The following is a 17,539-nucleotide window of genomic DNA, read 5'->3' on the forward strand; positions in this document are numbered from 1 at the left end:
GGGGGGGGGGGGGGGGGGGGGGGGGGGGGGGCAAAGTTATTCATTCATTTATTTATCTATTTTTTCCTTCCGTTTTTTTTCACAGAGGAACTAGTCCCGCAACACTGGGAGGACTAACACAAAAAAGCACATTAAAACATGCTGACTTTTGTTAACCGTTTCCGAAAAACTTTCGAAAAAACTGCAAATAAATTGAGCTCCAACAAGAGGCAGGCACACAAAATTTGGAATCTGGAATTTTTTTTCTAGGTGCATTTGTTGTCCTGTGTGACTTCAGCCTGAACTATATACCCAATTATAATGATCATGATATCTAATTTAGCACCTGCTTTTTATTCAATCTGACGTGTTTGCGTCACCGTCACCGTGAAGAAGTGCGTCGTCGATGCGTGCGCGCAATGGGGAGGAGGCGTAGAGACTAAAAAAAACAAAAAACGACCGTGACTGCAGCTCACACACAAGAAGCATCAGGAGAAGGAGGATAACAGAACTGCTCAAGACCGAAAATGAAGCGATTACTGTTAGGATATATTTGGCTTGGAGCGGAATTTCAACTCCTCCTTAGTGCAGGTTTGAAAGACACACCGACGCTTGGTTTGAGAAATAGTCCCAGACTTCTGAGCAAAGGTAAGGTGTCACATTCCCACCGCAGTGACTCAGGTAGCCGACCGTTAGGCTATCGATTCACAGACACGATGAGCTCTTTAGTTTTTGCTGAAATTATTTTAAGATCACCCTAAAAAAGACTCCAACATTGCCATTTTCATGGTTCAGTAAAACTTGCACACATATATTCGCCCACGTCCATGTGATAACGTGACTTTTTTTTTTTTTTCTTCAGATATTTTCACGGCTGCATTTGAATATCAAACTATTCAGGACCACAGTGTGTTGCTCTATCAGGAGGACTCTAAGGAACTTTATGTTGGAGGAACCGATTTTGTCTTGAAACTTGATGTGGATGATTATAGCATCACAGAGGTGGGTGTTCTTTTTGTGGCATTTATTTATTTATTTACATATGTATGTATGTATGTATTTATTTATACCATCCGTTGTAGTTCCTGTACTTCGAATGCTCATTTCTGTGTACTCCCAGCTTGATTTCTGTGCAGTTTTTGAGCAGGGCTGTGCCGTTTGAAGTTCATCTGGGTTTATAATTAGATGCTATTGTAACAGATGGCCTTCACAAACCCTATTGTTGCTCAAGGAGTCTGTCAGTCTGCCTGCTAGCTCCCACTGATATGGCGGTCTGAAGAATGCAAATATGTGCCTGCAAGCTGCTGATTAAACCCGACTGAAGATACCTCACAGACACATCCACATGACATGCTCAAGTGTGTGAGGATCTGGAGAACTCTGTCAGACAACCCCTGCTAATCCTAATCCTGAATTCTTAAGTTTGTTTAGGACTGCCGAGTACCGGGCAGAGAGACGGATCCTATTTTCATTAAGCGATGAGAGTCCTGCTGCAGCATGCAGTGAGGCGCTTTATCCTTGTAAAGGAAATCTGACACAAAATCTATAAAAGCTGTAAATTTTTTGTCCTGAATCGATCGCCCTGCTACTGTACAAATGCATAGGTCAAACCTCAGCACAGTTCGTTTTCAGTTAGTTTGTTTTATTTATTTATTTATTTATTTTCCATCACTTTAGTATGGCATTGCTTAATAAAATTAAACATGTTTTGGTGTTTGTGTACAAAAATACATTTTGCACAATAACCATTTGATTACGGAAAACTTGGAAAACGGAATTCTGTTCTGACTTGAAACTCAAGTTTTGCCTTTGTCTTCCAAATGATATCTTTTGCAGACATTCCCTCTGAGAACAACAGGGCAACAGCAGTGTGAAGAGGTTAGTTGCTTTAAACTAAAGTGCAACAACCATGGCGTGCTATATAGTGACTTTTCATCCAAAAATATGTCTCTGGTTTGTGCTCTTTGTGTTGTAGAACCCCTGTGAAAATGTCGTCACTGTCATTGAGAAGTTTCAGGACAGCTTATTTGTCTGTGGGACGAATGGACACAGACCCCAGTGCTGGAAACTTGTGAGTGCTCGCAAGCAACACTGAATGTCATGTACAGTCACATCTGTATAACATATTGGTGTTTTCTTTTTTGTGGCCAGCTAATTTTACTGGCAGCAGCCCTGCAAAGTTGATTTAAAGTGTCTCGCGCTTGTGGTTCTAATTAAGCTTGAATTGCTCGGGTGTCTCGGTCTTTTACCATTTTACAAGTTCATTATCTGTCATTCTGCAGTTTCCTTCAGTGCAAAACGAGACTCTTGAAATAACGGAGAGTTATGAGGGGACTGGCATCTCTCCATTTGTCCACACTCAGAACTACCTGTCGCTCTCAGTAGGTATGTCAGTAAACGCGGCTTCTTGCATAACTGCTTTACGCTTGGTTTTCAAAAGTGCATGCAGACTTGCATAATAACAGAGTTGGCAGGTGGTAGCATTTAGACAAAAATGTACTGCATAATTTAATATCTTCACATCTTTAATGTGATATGTCCTGGTTATTTTTAGAGGGGGATCTATATGCAGCGGCACCTTTGGATGAAGATGGAAGTTCATTACAGTTCAGAAGAAAAGCAGGCGGCCGGACAAATGTCTGGATGTACGACAGCTGGGTCTCAGGTGAGTAAATGTCTCCAGTTAAATAATGCATGATGACTATTGCGCTTTAAGTCCATTAGTACTGTGATGTGGCCGCATATAAATCATTCGCATGGAAGGAGAGTTGCAAGTGTGATGTATTATTTACATGGGAATGATAGACTAGTGTCATTTTCTTCCCCAAAAAAATAGTTTTTTTTGCTTTATGTGACAGAGGGTATCTTTTAGAATAAGAAATGTGGTGAAGACCAACAGCAACATCAGCTCTAATCATTCAATAACACTGACAAGCCCACAACTCCTTGTCCACCTTTTGGAAAAGTGTGTTATCTTTAGCTTTGTTTGGACGTTCTGAACTTCTTGTCCGCTGCCTCCCATCTCCATGCTGTAACTCAAACAGTGGGATGGTTTACTAAAAACAACTTTTTTCATTTTTTTTTTTTTCCCCCACAGAACCCACATTTATCTCAGCATCCTGGGTAAAACAAGAGGATGATCCTGACAATGACAAAATTTACATCTTTTTCCGTGAAAAGAACTCAGACCCAAGCCCGGAGGCTGACCCCTGGATATCTCGTGTTGGCAGAGTTTGTAAGGTACGATAGAAACCAACGACCCATTTGTTTATATCACTGACAAACAAAACAGAGGCGCTCTTTTAAATGGGAAATACAAATCCTGAGGCGAAAAACTTGAGGAGTACGGGCGGACCGGACAGGGATGGGCAGGCAGACAAGCTGGGCAGGTGGGTGGGACGGCAAACAAGGGCAGAACAGAAACACTGAACACGGGGAGGGACTGTACCACCGCCATCAGGAAATATGAGGAAACACAAAAACAAGGCAACGCATAAAAATAATAGAACTATAACAACCGTTGGAGCCAAACTATAATGTCTACTCCATTAAACATAATAAGAATATTTGTCTTGTTAAAGAGCAGTATGTCACAGTTTTTTTAAGCTACTATTACTACATGGTATCGGGTTAGTTTCTGTAAACATAAACGGCTTCATAAATTACTTCATGAATCACTAAATTGAAATTAGAGATGAACATGTAGTTTCCTTTTCACACATGTAGATCAGCACATCTCTTACTATATACAGAGCTAAATATTTAATATGTAGATTTTTTACCAAGTTGAAAATGCATTAGGTATGAATACAAATATCCACAACTGATAATATGTTGTAAAAACATACTAGCAACCCCATTTATATGGGTTTAATTCTATTTTTGCTTTAGTCCGTTTTCCTTTTAAGTTTATTTTGAGGAGAAAACATCTATATGTGTATATGTTTGCCTTCTTCGCTTTTTATTCATGTCTAGTTTCTACCTAACATCGCAACTGATAAATGATTCAATATTTTTAAAAGAGCATTTGCTGCTTTTCTTACAACAATCCTCCTTGATTCACCAGAGAAATAAACCCAAAACAAAATGCCACCATCTCTCAAGTCGGTGCCATTTCATGGTGGCGATGATTTTGTGTCTCATAGGAACAATGGTTAGATAAGCCTCCATTAGCTGTTTAATGGCGGTGAAGTTTGATAGGATGTTTGGAGAGTGACTAACCCAGTTGTTTTATGAGTGCAATAGCAGGAAATGACAGGTTTACATGTCATTAAAGTATTGAGTTAATGTAGTCATGCAACCATCTGCTGCAGGGTGTTGCCCCTCCTACTATTCAAACCAACAAATCATTCTTTCTTAAAGAACTTCCCTCTGGGAATAATCAAGCTATTCTATTCTATTCTATTCTATTCTATTCTATCCCATTAGCCTTAATCTTTTTGGATTTACAACTGTCAATGCTGTACTTGTGGTGTAAAAAGTATTTTTAACCTCCCTGTTTTACACCTGTATAAACCCAAACTTGTCTTAGAAGCAATCAGGTGTTTTGTATCCAAACGTCGCCTTATATGTCCTTATATGTCCTGTCAGTCATAATAATTGATTCATGGGTGCATTTTGAGAAAAGTCTCCTTGATGTAATTTGTTTGTCTGATTTTTGCAGGTCGATGAAGGTGGATCAAAAATATTCTTCCAAAACATGTGGACATCTTTTCTCAAGGCTCGGCTTGTCTGTGGCTTTCCTGACGAGTCGCTGTACTTCACCCGTCTTCAAGACATCTTTGTTATGCACGCTGAGAACTGGCATGACACCAAAGTCTATGCGCTGTTCACAAGCAGCTGGTTAGACATTTTCCCTTCCTCTACTGTATTTTAGAATCTAAGCAACAACACAAGTAACACACACTGACATCATGGATCTCCTCCCTATGTGTAATACTGTAAAGACAAATCCACCATCTATAATGTTTGTCCAACTGCCTCACGTCACACCCATGTTTAACTCTGTGACCTTTACAAATCTGCACTAATCATGATTTCCATGATAACCTCAGTTTTCTTGTTTTCTCCAGGAACTCCACAGCAGTTTGCGTCTACTCAATAGGAATGATTGAAGACGTATTTGAGAATTCAACTTTCAAGGGCTATGACAACGACATCCCTCAGCCGAGGCCAGGAACAGTAAGGACTTGTTTTGTTGCTATGCCGCTTTGCTGAGACAGAACCTCCTCCACTGGTTTTATTCTGGTATTTCTATTTGAGTTTTCACTCACACTCACTGTTGCCAGTTTATCGTATGTCGCGTGACTCGGTGTAATTTGGCGCCCAAATAAACACAAGCTGCATAAATCAGTGGACGCACGGAAAACGTTTCTGTGCGTTGCTTCAACATGTTCATTGTTTCCATCTAGCTATTGTAGTTATTTTCAAAAAGCCTGTTTGAATGTTACCATGTTTCCATGGAGCTAAAATGGGATCCTGAATGTATTATGGACAGAGTTTCCTTTCATTGTAGTAAAATAAAAATAACTCAACCCCCCAACTATTCAGTTTACATCTTGAAGCTGTGACTGAACTTATTCACTGAGCTCTGATTTGCCAAAACACGACACTGAAGCCACATTCTGATGGTCACACCAACGTGAAAAAGCAGGAACATACCAAATTAATAAAAAAGTGCCTTTTTATGGTTTCCTTCACTATTTTAACAACTTTAAAGAAGGCAAAACCTTGTAGGGTCGCCCCTCTGATCTCTAGTGCCCCCTTGGAAGGGGGGTGGGGGGGGTGGGTCCCTCTCCAAGGGGGCCAGTGAGTTCCAAAGTGAACTCACTGCCTTAAGAAACTGCTTTCCTGTCAGGTTTGTATACCTTAACCTGAATGACCCGCGCTCACCGCTTCTAAGCAAAGTAAACTTTGTGTCTGTGTGCTTTACAGTGCGTGAGCAACAGCAGGAGTCTGCCACAGGCCACCATCAACATCGTAAAGGATTACCCTGAAATGACGGACTGGGTTCACTCTCTGCATTATACTGCCCCATTCTACGTAAGCAGCAACAACTACACCAAGATAGTTGTGGACCGAGTCCAGGCCGCAGACCAGAACATGTACAATGTGCTGTTTCTGGCCACAGGTATGTTGCACTCGAGCAAAATCTACACAGGTCAGCACAGACTCAGGTTTTCATATTTGCACCTACCTACTTTGTCCGTCTGCTGAATTGCCATGTCATCATTTATTGTCTGTTGGCTTTTTGGTTTGTTAGGCGTATATGGAAAATAGAAAATCAGCATTATCGCTCCTGAAATAACATGTTAATTTGCTTTTCAGACTCTGGAAATATCCACAAAGTCTTGGAGGCTGGATCGGAACCTTTCATCATCTCCCAAACACAGCTCTCCAACACATCAACCGTACAAGTGATGAAGCTTGACACTCAAAAGGTACAGACGCTATGAATAGATCTTTATAAATATTCTATATTGTTGAGTTCTGGCGCAGTAAAATCTTAAGTATTTTCCTCGCTACTTTACTTTTGTTCAGAAAAGGTTAGTTGTAGGTTTTTTGGAGAAAATCTCGACTGTGGACCTCCAGAGGTGTCAGGAGTACAACAGCTCCTGTGCAGACTGTGTTCTGGCTCGGGATCCTTACTGCGCCTGGACTGCATCTGGATGCGCCCCGACCTTCGTGTGAGTGTGACGAGCTTCCAGGAGTCGCACACGTTTTTTGACGTCTTTTGATTTGCAAACTGACGCAGGTTAACATTCCCTTGATTCTGGTTCACAGCGGAGCCATTCAGAATATTGTGAACGGCGGAATAAATGTGTGCTCAACAGAAGGTAACGAACACGAAGTCATGTACACGTTTATTTATGGTTCATCGAGGTTGATTACTCATTTGTTTGTTTTTAGAAGTGAAGCCCATGAACCGAAGCAAACGGGAAACAATGTCACCACGGCCACTGAATTCGAGGACGATGCATTCAGTCCCGAAGAACGTCCCATTCTATCTGTCCTGTCCCATAGACTCTTACCACGCCGTGTACACCTGGGAGCACAGCGGCCGCAGCAGCCCCTGTCTGCAGATGCTGTCCAATTGCCTGCACCTCATTCCTTCCATGGCGCAAGAGAACTACGGCGACTATAAGTGTGTTTCTGTTGAAAGAGACTACAGGAAAGTGATAAAAGAATATCAGCTTATTGAACAAAGTCCTCCTTTTGAAAGAAGTGAGGCCTCAGCGCTTGTTCCTCGGATTGCCTGGATCACACTTCTGGCTGAGGCTGTGTGGGAGATTATCAAATAAGAGTCGTCACAAATCATTTTAAATTCCCATGACTTTCTCTTTCAATGGACTCTCTGTTAGAAACCTTAAGCTTCATGCAGTCGCAGCACAAGTACTCTCTGGTCTTTTGTCTTTGCCTTTTCTAACCAGGCCAGGCCGGAGGCACGACTGAGGGAAATCCTCCTCAACACCAGCTGAACAATTCCAACAGGAACAACCCTGCTGTGTTTGTGCTTCGGGTGACACAGCTGTGTTTGGCAGAATAGTTCGGAAACCCTCCACAGCCAGGTTCGTTTATTTTAAACCCCGAAAGAAAATGAGCTGATGAAGGTGGAGAGCAGCATGGCAGAGCACGTTCTAATAGTTTCTAATGGGTTGCAGTTGGATCAGCTGATGATCAAAGAGCATTCCGCATTGCACTCCAAGGAAGGAGCAAGACATACCGGTATTCTGAGGTTTCAGACTGTGTGTAACCACATCCCTGGAAGAATGCACTCCTCTCAAATGAAAAGATATTTGGAGGAAAAGCTTCTGGTCAGGGAGTACTTCATAGCAGCAGTGTTGGTATGTGAGCTGTTTATTCTGAGGCGAGCTTCTCATTTTTAACCAGAAGAAAAAAAAGGCTTAAGTTCCTGTGCAAATGTCCTCTTTTTTTCTACTTATACACCGTAATGACATAAGGGAAGGGCACGGGCAGCACTGAACATTCTCTGCGTTTTCCTGCTCCGTTCACACCAGCCAATAACAGTCGGTGGTGCATGTCGGCATTCGCAAGATTTGCAATTGAAACGTTAAGCGACTGATCAGATGATGTGAAGCCGACGGTTCAAATCAAACTGGACTTAAAACTATAAACACTGGAAATGTTTTCCTCAACTTCTGACCCTGACGTCGGAGGTCGATGCAGATTTCAGGTGGTTGGCGGGCCTGGGGGTTCTGGCTTTGCACATCTGCCCGGGATGTTTTAAAGGAGCTACTTTTTAACACTTGTTTATATAAAAAGCAAGACTGAGTAACTATCATCAAAAAGTAGCCATTTAATCCAACACTGGAGATATTAATCAACGCTAAAGTAAAATACTGTACAAGTGAAAGTAATACGGTTGGTCACTTTCACCAACAAAAGCAATAACATACGTACATCCACGTTGTTTTTTTGTTTTTTTAAAGCTGCTTTCTCCAAATTACTGTTGCCTGAGCTGAAGTCTTTCCCAGCTCACACTTGTCAAGTTCGCTAACATTTAGCAACCGAAGTTAAATTATTTCGGATTGTGTTGGAAACTCTCTGAATGTAATGAAGTCCTCATTTGTGTCTTTTATTTGTATTTGCAAGAGACTGAAAATGCTATTTCTTCTTTCCAAAGTTGCATAGTCTCAATGCTCTTCTTTAGATTTTTGAAAACTACAGAGAAAGATATATTTATTTTGTAATTTGTATTTTGGGTACGATATTGTGCAGTTTCATACTGGAGAGTTTTATACATTCAAGCAATATATGTCCTTATTTAAAAGAGTTATGCTGTATAAAGTATATAAATAAATGACGTTATAATTATCATTTGTATTGGTGATATTTTGGAGTTATTTACAAAATGAAGATGAACATTTCATTGCGTATACTCTCCCTCTCACAAACCCACTATTAAGTATCTTTTGTTGAAGCAATGTGTCTGTTTTAGAAGGAAATTCCTAAGTAAACTGAATTCTAGTAAGTGAGCTGCAATTAACAGTGAAGAAAATTGCAAAGATCGTTATTTTAATCTGTCTGATAATGAGGGCTTTACTGCATGTCCTGTCCTGGGGGAAAGGGAGGAAGAAAAAAAATAATCATCTTGGGATTATTTGGCTGAACTTGAATGGACTTTTTGCAGATCGTCTTTCAGATAACCTGATTCAAGTTTAATGCTTCAAAGAAAGACTGAACGTAAACAACATCTGCCAAGAGTCTCTGAATCACATTCGTTGTGGCTGAAAACTCTTTAGTTACATATATCTTGAAGCACAATAACATTGTGTTTTGGCATCCATATTCTGTGACCAAACCCTGTTTCTGTTGGATTTTGTGAGTGCATTAGTCATTCTTACTTGAAAGGAAAGCTTAGTGCCAAACCGTGACACGAGAGGGCAAACATTGTGAGGAATCCCCTCTCTGCTTCGTTGACTCATCAAAGACCACAAATCATTGTCAGTTGTGGTGATATCCAGCAAAAACAGGCGTTTTACAGATTCAGAGTCAGCACGACTTCTCGTTAAAGGCTGCTTTGTCGACTCGTGTCTGGATGTCGGCCTCAGGTCACTTTTAATGAAGGTTCTTAAGTCTCTGGCTTGAGCCGGAGCTGACGTAACACCTGATCTCAGTGCTAAGTGTTTCCTGAAGTGTCTTCATGGCCTCGATAGTTGGCTGCTGGGATGAGGTAGTGTTTGGGTGGGAATCTAAAGTCTGTTTTTTTTATCTTTGTTTTTCAATGACCTGTTGGGTAAGAGTCATTCCAGAACCTCCCTCTTTAGCTAAATTAAAAGTCTGTAGCCAGCTTATTTAGTAGCACATTTAAATGGAAGTTACATCAACAAATTAGATGATGAAATAAATGAGAGAATAATTTAAATTAAAAAAAAGATACCTATATATATGGAAAAGCAATAACATAAGCATGAAAAAAAGGATAGACAAACAGAACAGTTTATTGCAGCCTGTGGGATGATAAGGCAAAGTTTCAGCCATCTTCTATACAGCGTAGAAAATAAAGCAGGATCCACCCGGGACAGTCTGAGTCTACTCTGTTTATTGCCGGACAAACACAGACAGACGGTCACACACTTAAAAGCTAAAGGCATTCATTTAGCTGGAATGTGTGTTCATCCTCTGTGGGACAGGAGACAGAACAGACAGTAGCCTGACTGATGAATTTAGAGTTGCCGTTACAACTTAGAGATAAAGAACACATTTTAAAGTCTAATCCTAACCCTGACCGGATAAACAGGTGATATATATAAACACACATTGTAGAAGCAGAAGTTTTATAAGTTTCCATCTTTCTGTGTCCCCTTCAGTTGAGCTTACGTTTGGCTGTGTGTGGCCCCTGAACTGAAATGTATATGACTAAATGAAATCGGTCATGTTTACAACCCTGACGTAGTCAGATTATCTTATGGCAGGTCATTTAAGCCTCACATTAACATATTTGCCTTATTTTATTATCAAGCAGGAAGTTATAGAATGGAAACAACAGTGTAAGAAGTTCTTTGTGATAGCCTGTTCCTTGACCTTAATCCCAAGAGGATTTTCTTCTTGACTCCTATATCCTATGCCTGGACAGTGCCACACTGCAATCAAAACCAACAGGCAGGGTGACGGAAGCTTTTCAGTCACCCTGTCCTGCTGTAGTGTTAGGAGATCTTGACTCTGAAAGACCTTGCAGTTCAAAGTTTCCTGTTATGTCAGGAAGGAAACTGAAAAAAAAGGAACTCCGGAAGTGACAGTGACAAACAAATATAAGCACAAGTAATTTACTTCTTAATTAAGGGAATTGTGTCGTGGTTCAGTGACACCCGACCCTGTCACACCCAAAACTTGGAATGTTTTAAATGCTTGTCTGAAAAGAAAGAGGTTTGGCAGATGATGTTTGACTAGGTGAGGTGGTGCATGTTGGCCTGAGCCTGAGGAACTGCTGCTGATTTATTGTATTTTTAATATTTTAGGATAACATATGCTTCTATGAAACATTATTTACTGTCCTTTCTAACAGTGTTTTCAGAGAAAGCTCATTGTGATTAATTATCTGGGCAACTCTACCTTTTTGAAATCGACTGTACATGGTACTGACCAGGAAGCCATGTAACATTAACTTTGTGCTTCAACGTGATTGTTGTGTACCCACAGATAAAGTTAGAAAGAAGTAAATGTAATATTTAAAATAAGAATAATGCTGTCATGTTGAACATTTATGAGGGAAGAAAAAATGTGCATTAAAAATTCAACTACAACTCTGTGTTTTCCTGGGAAAACTGAAGAATCTCAATAAGCATTTCATAACAGTGCCACAGATCATGACAGCTGAAATCAGTCCTACGTTTCCAGATACTTTCATTCGAGTTTTTCTTTGTTTCATAATATGACAATTGCAACGCTGCACATTTCTCAAAGGGGTCATATTATGCTAAATTAATTTTCTAATGGTTTTCCAACAAACATATGCATCCCCATACCTGGATATGATGCCCCAGAAGTGAAGAAAGTGAAGAAATGTTGAATACAACGTTTTCGACCAACGAGACCCATGTGAAATTGTTGAAAAGCTGTATGATCTGACCCCTTCAAAAGTTATATTAAATAGTTTTTAGCAGATTTGACGCTGCTACAGAATCACCAGCAGGTGGCAGCAGTTAACTAGAAAACAGAAGACAACTCTTCAAAACACTATCCAGGTTTAGGGGGCAAGGCCGTAGCTGTAAGGTAGTGTGTGTGTGTGTGTGTGTGTGTGTGTGTGTGTGGGGGGGGGGGGGGGGGGGGAATTAAATGACTTTTTTTATGGAAAAGTTTCCAGCATTGTAATATATCACAATTACATAGCATGAAAACTGGTTGAAATGGAAAAAAATACTTATTTTAGGCATTCATCTACAACAGATTTTTATTGTATTGATCTGTACAACTTATGAACCATAACGTGCACTTTTCATCATGAAAGCTGCGCATAATGCGCACGACACGTAACGCACATCGCGTAAAATACGCACCACACGTGGAGTTCACCACCTGGAAAAATGACAACATGTAAATAAACCAGGTGAACTGCTATCATGGGTAAACTAATACTGACCCTTTTTTATTTGTTTTGTTTTGCTTCTGATCAGTTGATTCAAAAATATGACAATGCACTTGCAGTCTGTCAGCCTCCTTGTTGTTTTCTTCTGGGCGGAAACTCATAGAGAAGGTTCCCCGCTCAAGTAAAGGCTTGTCCTCTATGTGTGGAGTTTGCGTTCTCTCTCTCTCTCTCTCTGTTTTCACAATGGAAACTATAAGTTACCCACAGGTGTGAATATGTGTGACAGTTTTTGTTTGGGTTTGCGCTTTTAATAGACTGGAGATCTGTCCAAATTGACCCCGGAGGCTGTAGTGCCCTCTGAACTGTATAAATAGAAGATGGGTGTGGGTGTGTGAAGTGCAGAAACAAGTTCCACTACTGTAGGTTCACAAGAAGGGGGCAGCATTTGACCAAGAAATAAGGCCAGTGATTCCGTGCAATTCGACAAGCAATTCATTAAGGTCTGCATTGACTGAAGATTGTAAAACAAACAAACACACACACACACACACACTTTGCGTCAAACACTGGATTAAATGCAAAAAAATTGCAGATAAACTAAATATAAGGTAAGGGTTTACATTTGAAGTATGCTCAGGTTTAACATCATTAAACGTCTGTTGCAGCATTAATAGTAATGTTACTTTAAATCGGTCAGTGTGTGCAAACTCTTGTCTGAGTCCTTTAATTAAAAACAATATCCTGCAGCCAAGCAGGTCAAAGAGTAGACTTCGGTCAGAGCGATAAATTAAACATCGGATCCTTAAATTATGGATTTTCTTGGAGGGCGGAGGACCTTGAGCTTCTGTATCTTTAATAGTGAGCAGAAAGAAAGATGGGAGAGGCTGCGCGTTCACGGTTGCTTTTCTCACTCCGCAGCGGCGGGAGCGCGCAGTGGATCCCACTGCCTGAAGAGTGAAACGCGCCGTCGGTACTGCAACAGCGACTCACCGGGGGAAAAAAATGATCCCTCCACCGTCGTTCATCAGCGGTGTCCTGGTCTGCGAACGCCATGTGAACGGACCCACGACGTTCGAGGATTTTACTTTTTCCCACCAATAAACTTGTTTCACGGGACTTTCAACTGCGAGATTGTATAGTAAGGCACAGGAATCCAAGTTGATACTGTTCAGGTAAGATGATTCAATGCATAACAAGGAAGTTGGTGATGCTTAAAGATTTAATAATAGAGACCTTGAGCAGCGTCCGGATCGAAGATTAGATAAAGACAAATCACGATGTGGAAGGCTCCAATCGGATAAATTGAGGATTTTTTTTTTGTTTAGTACTCAATGCTTAGCAAACAAATAAATTAACGAAACGAATGTAAAATTGCAGTTTGCCTTTGGCGGAAAGTAAAATGCTGAGTTAATGAAAGGTTAGAAAAATAAAGACGGTTTCAGCACCACAGACAGCGCTTGTCCGGACTGGATAGTGAGACGCGCTCAGAGCAGGAGAGTCCGTCTACGACCCTGAAATCTGCGCACATATCACCCACAGCATCGTTTTGAAGGCAGACGGACATTCATAACACTATATTAGTACAACAGTTTCGGTTTTTGCATAAAAAATTGGCAAATGTAAACTTTGCCTTTGAAGTTTTTCTTTTGTGTTTTCAATTGGGAGCGATTTCAATCAGCTTGTGTTTTCTGTCGCTTCATTTTTTTTTTTTACCAGGTTGCATTGCGTTTACACGTTTTGCAAGACTTGAATAAGCAGACGCAAATGAGTTATACGGGGTATATGGAAGCATAGTGTAATGGGCACAATGGACACTGTTAATCTAAGATGTCTTATGAAACAAACAAACAAAAAACAAGGGTTGGTGATTGTTATTTAATGTCTACTGCTTGATGCTTACAGGTGCGGAAAATGGCGAAAGGACTCCTGCCGCTCCTTGCCTTGTGGACTTTAGTGATCGGCATCGTGCAGTGCTGTCCAGAGCAATGCAGCTGCCAAGATAAATTTGCTCACCACTTTGCAGAATGCGCTTACAAAGACCTGCTGGAGGTACCTGTTGGTCTCCCCTCCAATGTCACCACTGTGAGCCTCTCCGCCAACAAGATCAAAATTCTGAAAAGTAAAAGCTTCATCAACGTCACGCAGACCACCTCTCTCTGGCTGGCTCACAATGAGATCGTCACGATAGAAAGAGACTCGCTGGCCCCCCTGAATCAGCTTCGCAACCTGGATATCAGCCACAACAAGATTGTGAACTTTCCATGGGAAGATCTGCTAAACCTCACAGTACTCAACCTTCTGAAAATGAACAACAATGAAATGGTGAACCTTCCAAAGGATGCCTTTTCCACACTCACAGAACTGCGATCCCTCCGCATCAACAACAACAGGTTCACCACCATTGTGCAGGGAACCTTCAGCGCTCTCTCCTCCTTGTCCCACCTTCAGATTTTTAAGAACCCTTTCACCTGCACCTGCAGTCTGGAGTGGTTGAGGGATTGGATTGCAACAACAAAAATTTCTGTCACTGAACAAAATACAATTGTGTGTGATGCCCCAGAAAACCTGAGAGGCGTGATGGTCACAAATATTCCGAAACTGGACTGCGATGCTCCTGCTGTCACTATAACATCCCAGCCAAACATCGAGGATTCAGATCTCAATGAAGGTGTCATGGTCATCTTAAACTGCGTGACAAAAGGAAGCCCCATGCCACAGGTCAGCTGGGAGGTAACTGTTGGAGATCAAAATTATGTATTTCCTTTGCCCCCCACTGTAGAAATGAATGACAAGCCCATTAATGATAAGACAACCAGCGACAAATTCCTTGTTTTCCGAAACGGCTCCCTTATTATTCCTGGCATGAGTAAAAAAGAGAACGGTAATTACAGCTGCTCTGCAGTGAATGACTTGGGCAAGGCTGAGAGTGGGGTGAGAGTGGTCCTGACCGGAAACCAGAAACAAGAAGGCAATTCGATTCCTGATTCAACAATAGACAAGATCCGTCCTTCCAGTAAGAAGCCCTCAGACCCCATGATCTCTAAAAACAACGTGATCACCTGGGGCAAAGCTGAAGAAAAGATGAAAAGTGAACCTGATGGTTCAAAAGACAAAAGTGACAAGACTGAACAGGCTGTTAAGGACCCCACTTTTGCAAGCCGATGTGGTGTCAGAGACAGCAGTGAATACATCTCCAACCACGCCTTTAACATGAGCTTAGATGACCTGAAGCAGTATACTTTTGATTTTGGTGTTCTTGCATTAGAAGTGTCCGAGACAGAGGCCAAAGTGCAGCTAAACCCGCTGCAGATTCCCAGCAGCAAAATGAACCTCCATCTCAGTCAACCTGAAAACCAGGAGACTGTGAATAAAGAACCTGCTGGTTTGTACCAGTCATCCAGCAAGACCACCCTCGACATACTCTACCTCTGTGTGGACACTGGGAACGGTCACTCCATAGTTGAGTGGTCCAAGATAGAGGAGGGGAAAAATGCCTACCATTTCCACGGTTTACAGCCTGGCACCAATTACACACTTTGTCTCACCTATGGGGGGCAGGACTGCCAAGTCCAAGTCGTCTTCACAACTAGAAAGAAGATCCCCTCCCTGCTTATCATTGTGGTCGTCAGCATTTTCCTATTGGGTCTGGCTACTGTCCCCCTGCTGGGAGCCACCTGCTGCCATTTACTGTACAAGTATCAAGGAAAGACCTACAAGTTGATCATGAAGGCTCAGAATCCCGATCAGATGGAGAAACAAATGAAAGATTTCGACCCGCGCGCCTCTTTTGTGGAGTCGGAAAAAACCTTCAACCCGAGCGAGTTGGGCTCCGGGGAGGGAGCGGGGGAGGCCGAGGGCGAAGAGGAGGGCGACGGAGAGGGAGAGGCTGAGGGGAGCGTGGTGACCGAGTCCATCCCCGGATCCTCATCCAAAACCAACCCGGAGGAGTTCGAAGTGGGCTCGGAGTACAGTGACAGACTACCGCTGGGAGCCGAGGCCGTCAACATCTCGGAGGAAATCAACGGCAACTACAAGCAGCCAAGCCGCTGACCCGCTGACCTGTCTGCCAGTGTATTGTAAAAAAAATAGTATTGTCCTTTTTAAGTAGCCTACAGTCAAGCAGGTAACTCACACACATCGATACACGTGAAAACGGTGGCGTCTTATTTAAAGAAAAGGTGCATTATTAGTTATTTTACCTCAACAACTCTTATGATCACAGAGATTGGACGTTTGATTTATGTGACGTCTGTAGTCAACTGTACGGTTTAAGGAGCAAACGTTTACAAAGCAAGCACAGTTTGATACGGTTTATCCGACCTTAAAACAGAAAAGCAGTAAAAATGTCCCCTTTCTTGTTGGACGGACGCACGCAGGAGCGCAAACTGTGACCGGACGAGGCGCGCGACTAGGGTAAAAAAAATTAAAAATGAAATAAAAATAAAAAATGAAATTAAATAAATGGCAATAAAAGTTTACATACCGTTTAAAAGAATAGATAAACAGCTAAAAGTGCCATACCAATTAAAGCCATTTGATATGAACTGACATCAGGGACCAGCATCGCTTTTCTCAACTTGGCAGAGTTGCGGAGGAGTCTGCTCGCACAAGACCTTACCTACCACCGGCTCAGGGCTCAGCACTCCAGCTCCGCTTCTTTTGTCCGCCAAACTAGTCACAGATTTTGAGCGATTTCACATTTTTGAAACGATCCGGGATGTGTATATTCCGACTTGTGCGCGCACTGTTTCCTCCTCGTGCCTGCGCGGCGCACGGCGCGCAAGGCGGCCACCTGTCCGCTCCCCATTGAGGACCAACAGGGATTATTCTTGAACGCTTTCAGCTGTGTATTGCGTGACTTAAAATCACAGTTAAATTTCCGACTATTTCACGTAATTTAAGGCTTTAAAAATGTGCGCCTTTAAACCTCCGAACCAACGGGTGCTTGCTGTTCTCTCGCTTTTTACAACGAACGTGTCCATGGCATGTCACACGTATTTCCTTGTGTGGTTTTTATTAGTGTAGTCTTTAGGACTGTAGATGTGACTGTCTACCTGTGATGATGTAAAGCCATGTGAATCGGAAGTATTTTTCTTTTTTTTTCCTTTTCTTTTTACTACGGTAAGTTTTAACGGAGTCTAGAACAAAAGGGCGCAGTGAGCGCCTGGAGGCTTCACTGTCTTGTAATCTGATGCATATAGTGAGTTTTTGTGAACAATGTTGTAAAACGAAAACAAAACACGTGACCTTTTAAGATTTTTGATATAATTTTATGTAAGTGGAATTAATAAAACATATGAATTTATATTGAGTGTTGGATTTGCCTGGGTTGCAGTGATTCTTTAGAAAATAGGTTTAGCCTATATTGTCTGTTTTCAAACTATAAGGCAATATTATCGAGCATATGATTAAATGACGCTCCTTCAAGAATTGCATTCGGTCTATAAAACCTTCAAATTTCTGAAATGTATTGGATTGTCATGCCGTCTTCCAAAAAGCAACATAGACGTTGAG

At 41.7% G+C, this 17,539-nt stretch overlaps 2 protein-coding genes across 3 annotated transcripts; both read left to right on the top strand.

Moving 5' to 3' along the window:
- The first annotated feature begins 452 nt into the window (after nt 1-452).
- Nucleotides 453-8,818, top strand: sema7a (semaphorin 7A (JohnMiltonHagen blood group)). 2 transcript variants are annotated; one of them, XR_013935826.1, is made up of 15 exons: nt 454-627; nt 842-981; nt 1,816-1,857; nt 1,955-2,050; nt 2,262-2,364; nt 2,534-2,644; nt 3,077-3,219; nt 4,643-4,821; nt 5,052-5,160; nt 5,914-6,109; nt 6,307-6,419; nt 6,520-6,665; nt 6,763-6,815; nt 6,889-7,547; nt 7,641-8,816. XR_013935826.1 is itself a non-coding variant. In XM_080475864.1 (14 exons), the coding sequence occupies exons 1-14, from the start codon at nt 507-509 to the stop codon at nt 7,278-7,280; spliced, it is 1,944 nt and encodes a 647-aa protein (XP_080331990.1). In that variant the 5' UTR covers nt 453-506; the 3' UTR covers nt 7,281-8,818. The 2 variants fall into 2 exon arrangements, 1 of the variants encoding a protein (XP_080331990.1); XM_080475864.1 differs by having other exon boundaries at nt 453-627; nt 6,889-8,818.
- Nucleotides 8,819-12,967: 4,149 nt separating this feature from the next.
- On the top strand, nt 12,968-17,323 carry islr2 (immunoglobulin superfamily containing leucine-rich repeat 2). The gene is made up of 2 exons (XM_080474603.1): nt 12,968-13,197; nt 13,928-17,323. Exon 2 carries the CDS (start codon nt 13,937-13,939, stop codon nt 16,073-16,075), a length of 2,139 nt encoding a protein of 712 aa, XP_080330729.1. The 5' UTR covers nt 12,968-13,197; nt 13,928-13,936; the 3' UTR covers nt 16,076-17,323.
- Nucleotides 17,324-17,539: the final 216 nt, after the last annotated feature.

This window comes from Lipophrys pholis (assembly GCF_963383615.2).
Source record: "Lipophrys pholis genome assembly, chromosome: 11".
In the NCBI taxonomy this organism is placed as follows: Eukaryota; Metazoa; Chordata; class Actinopteri; order Blenniiformes; family Blenniidae; genus Lipophrys; species Lipophrys pholis.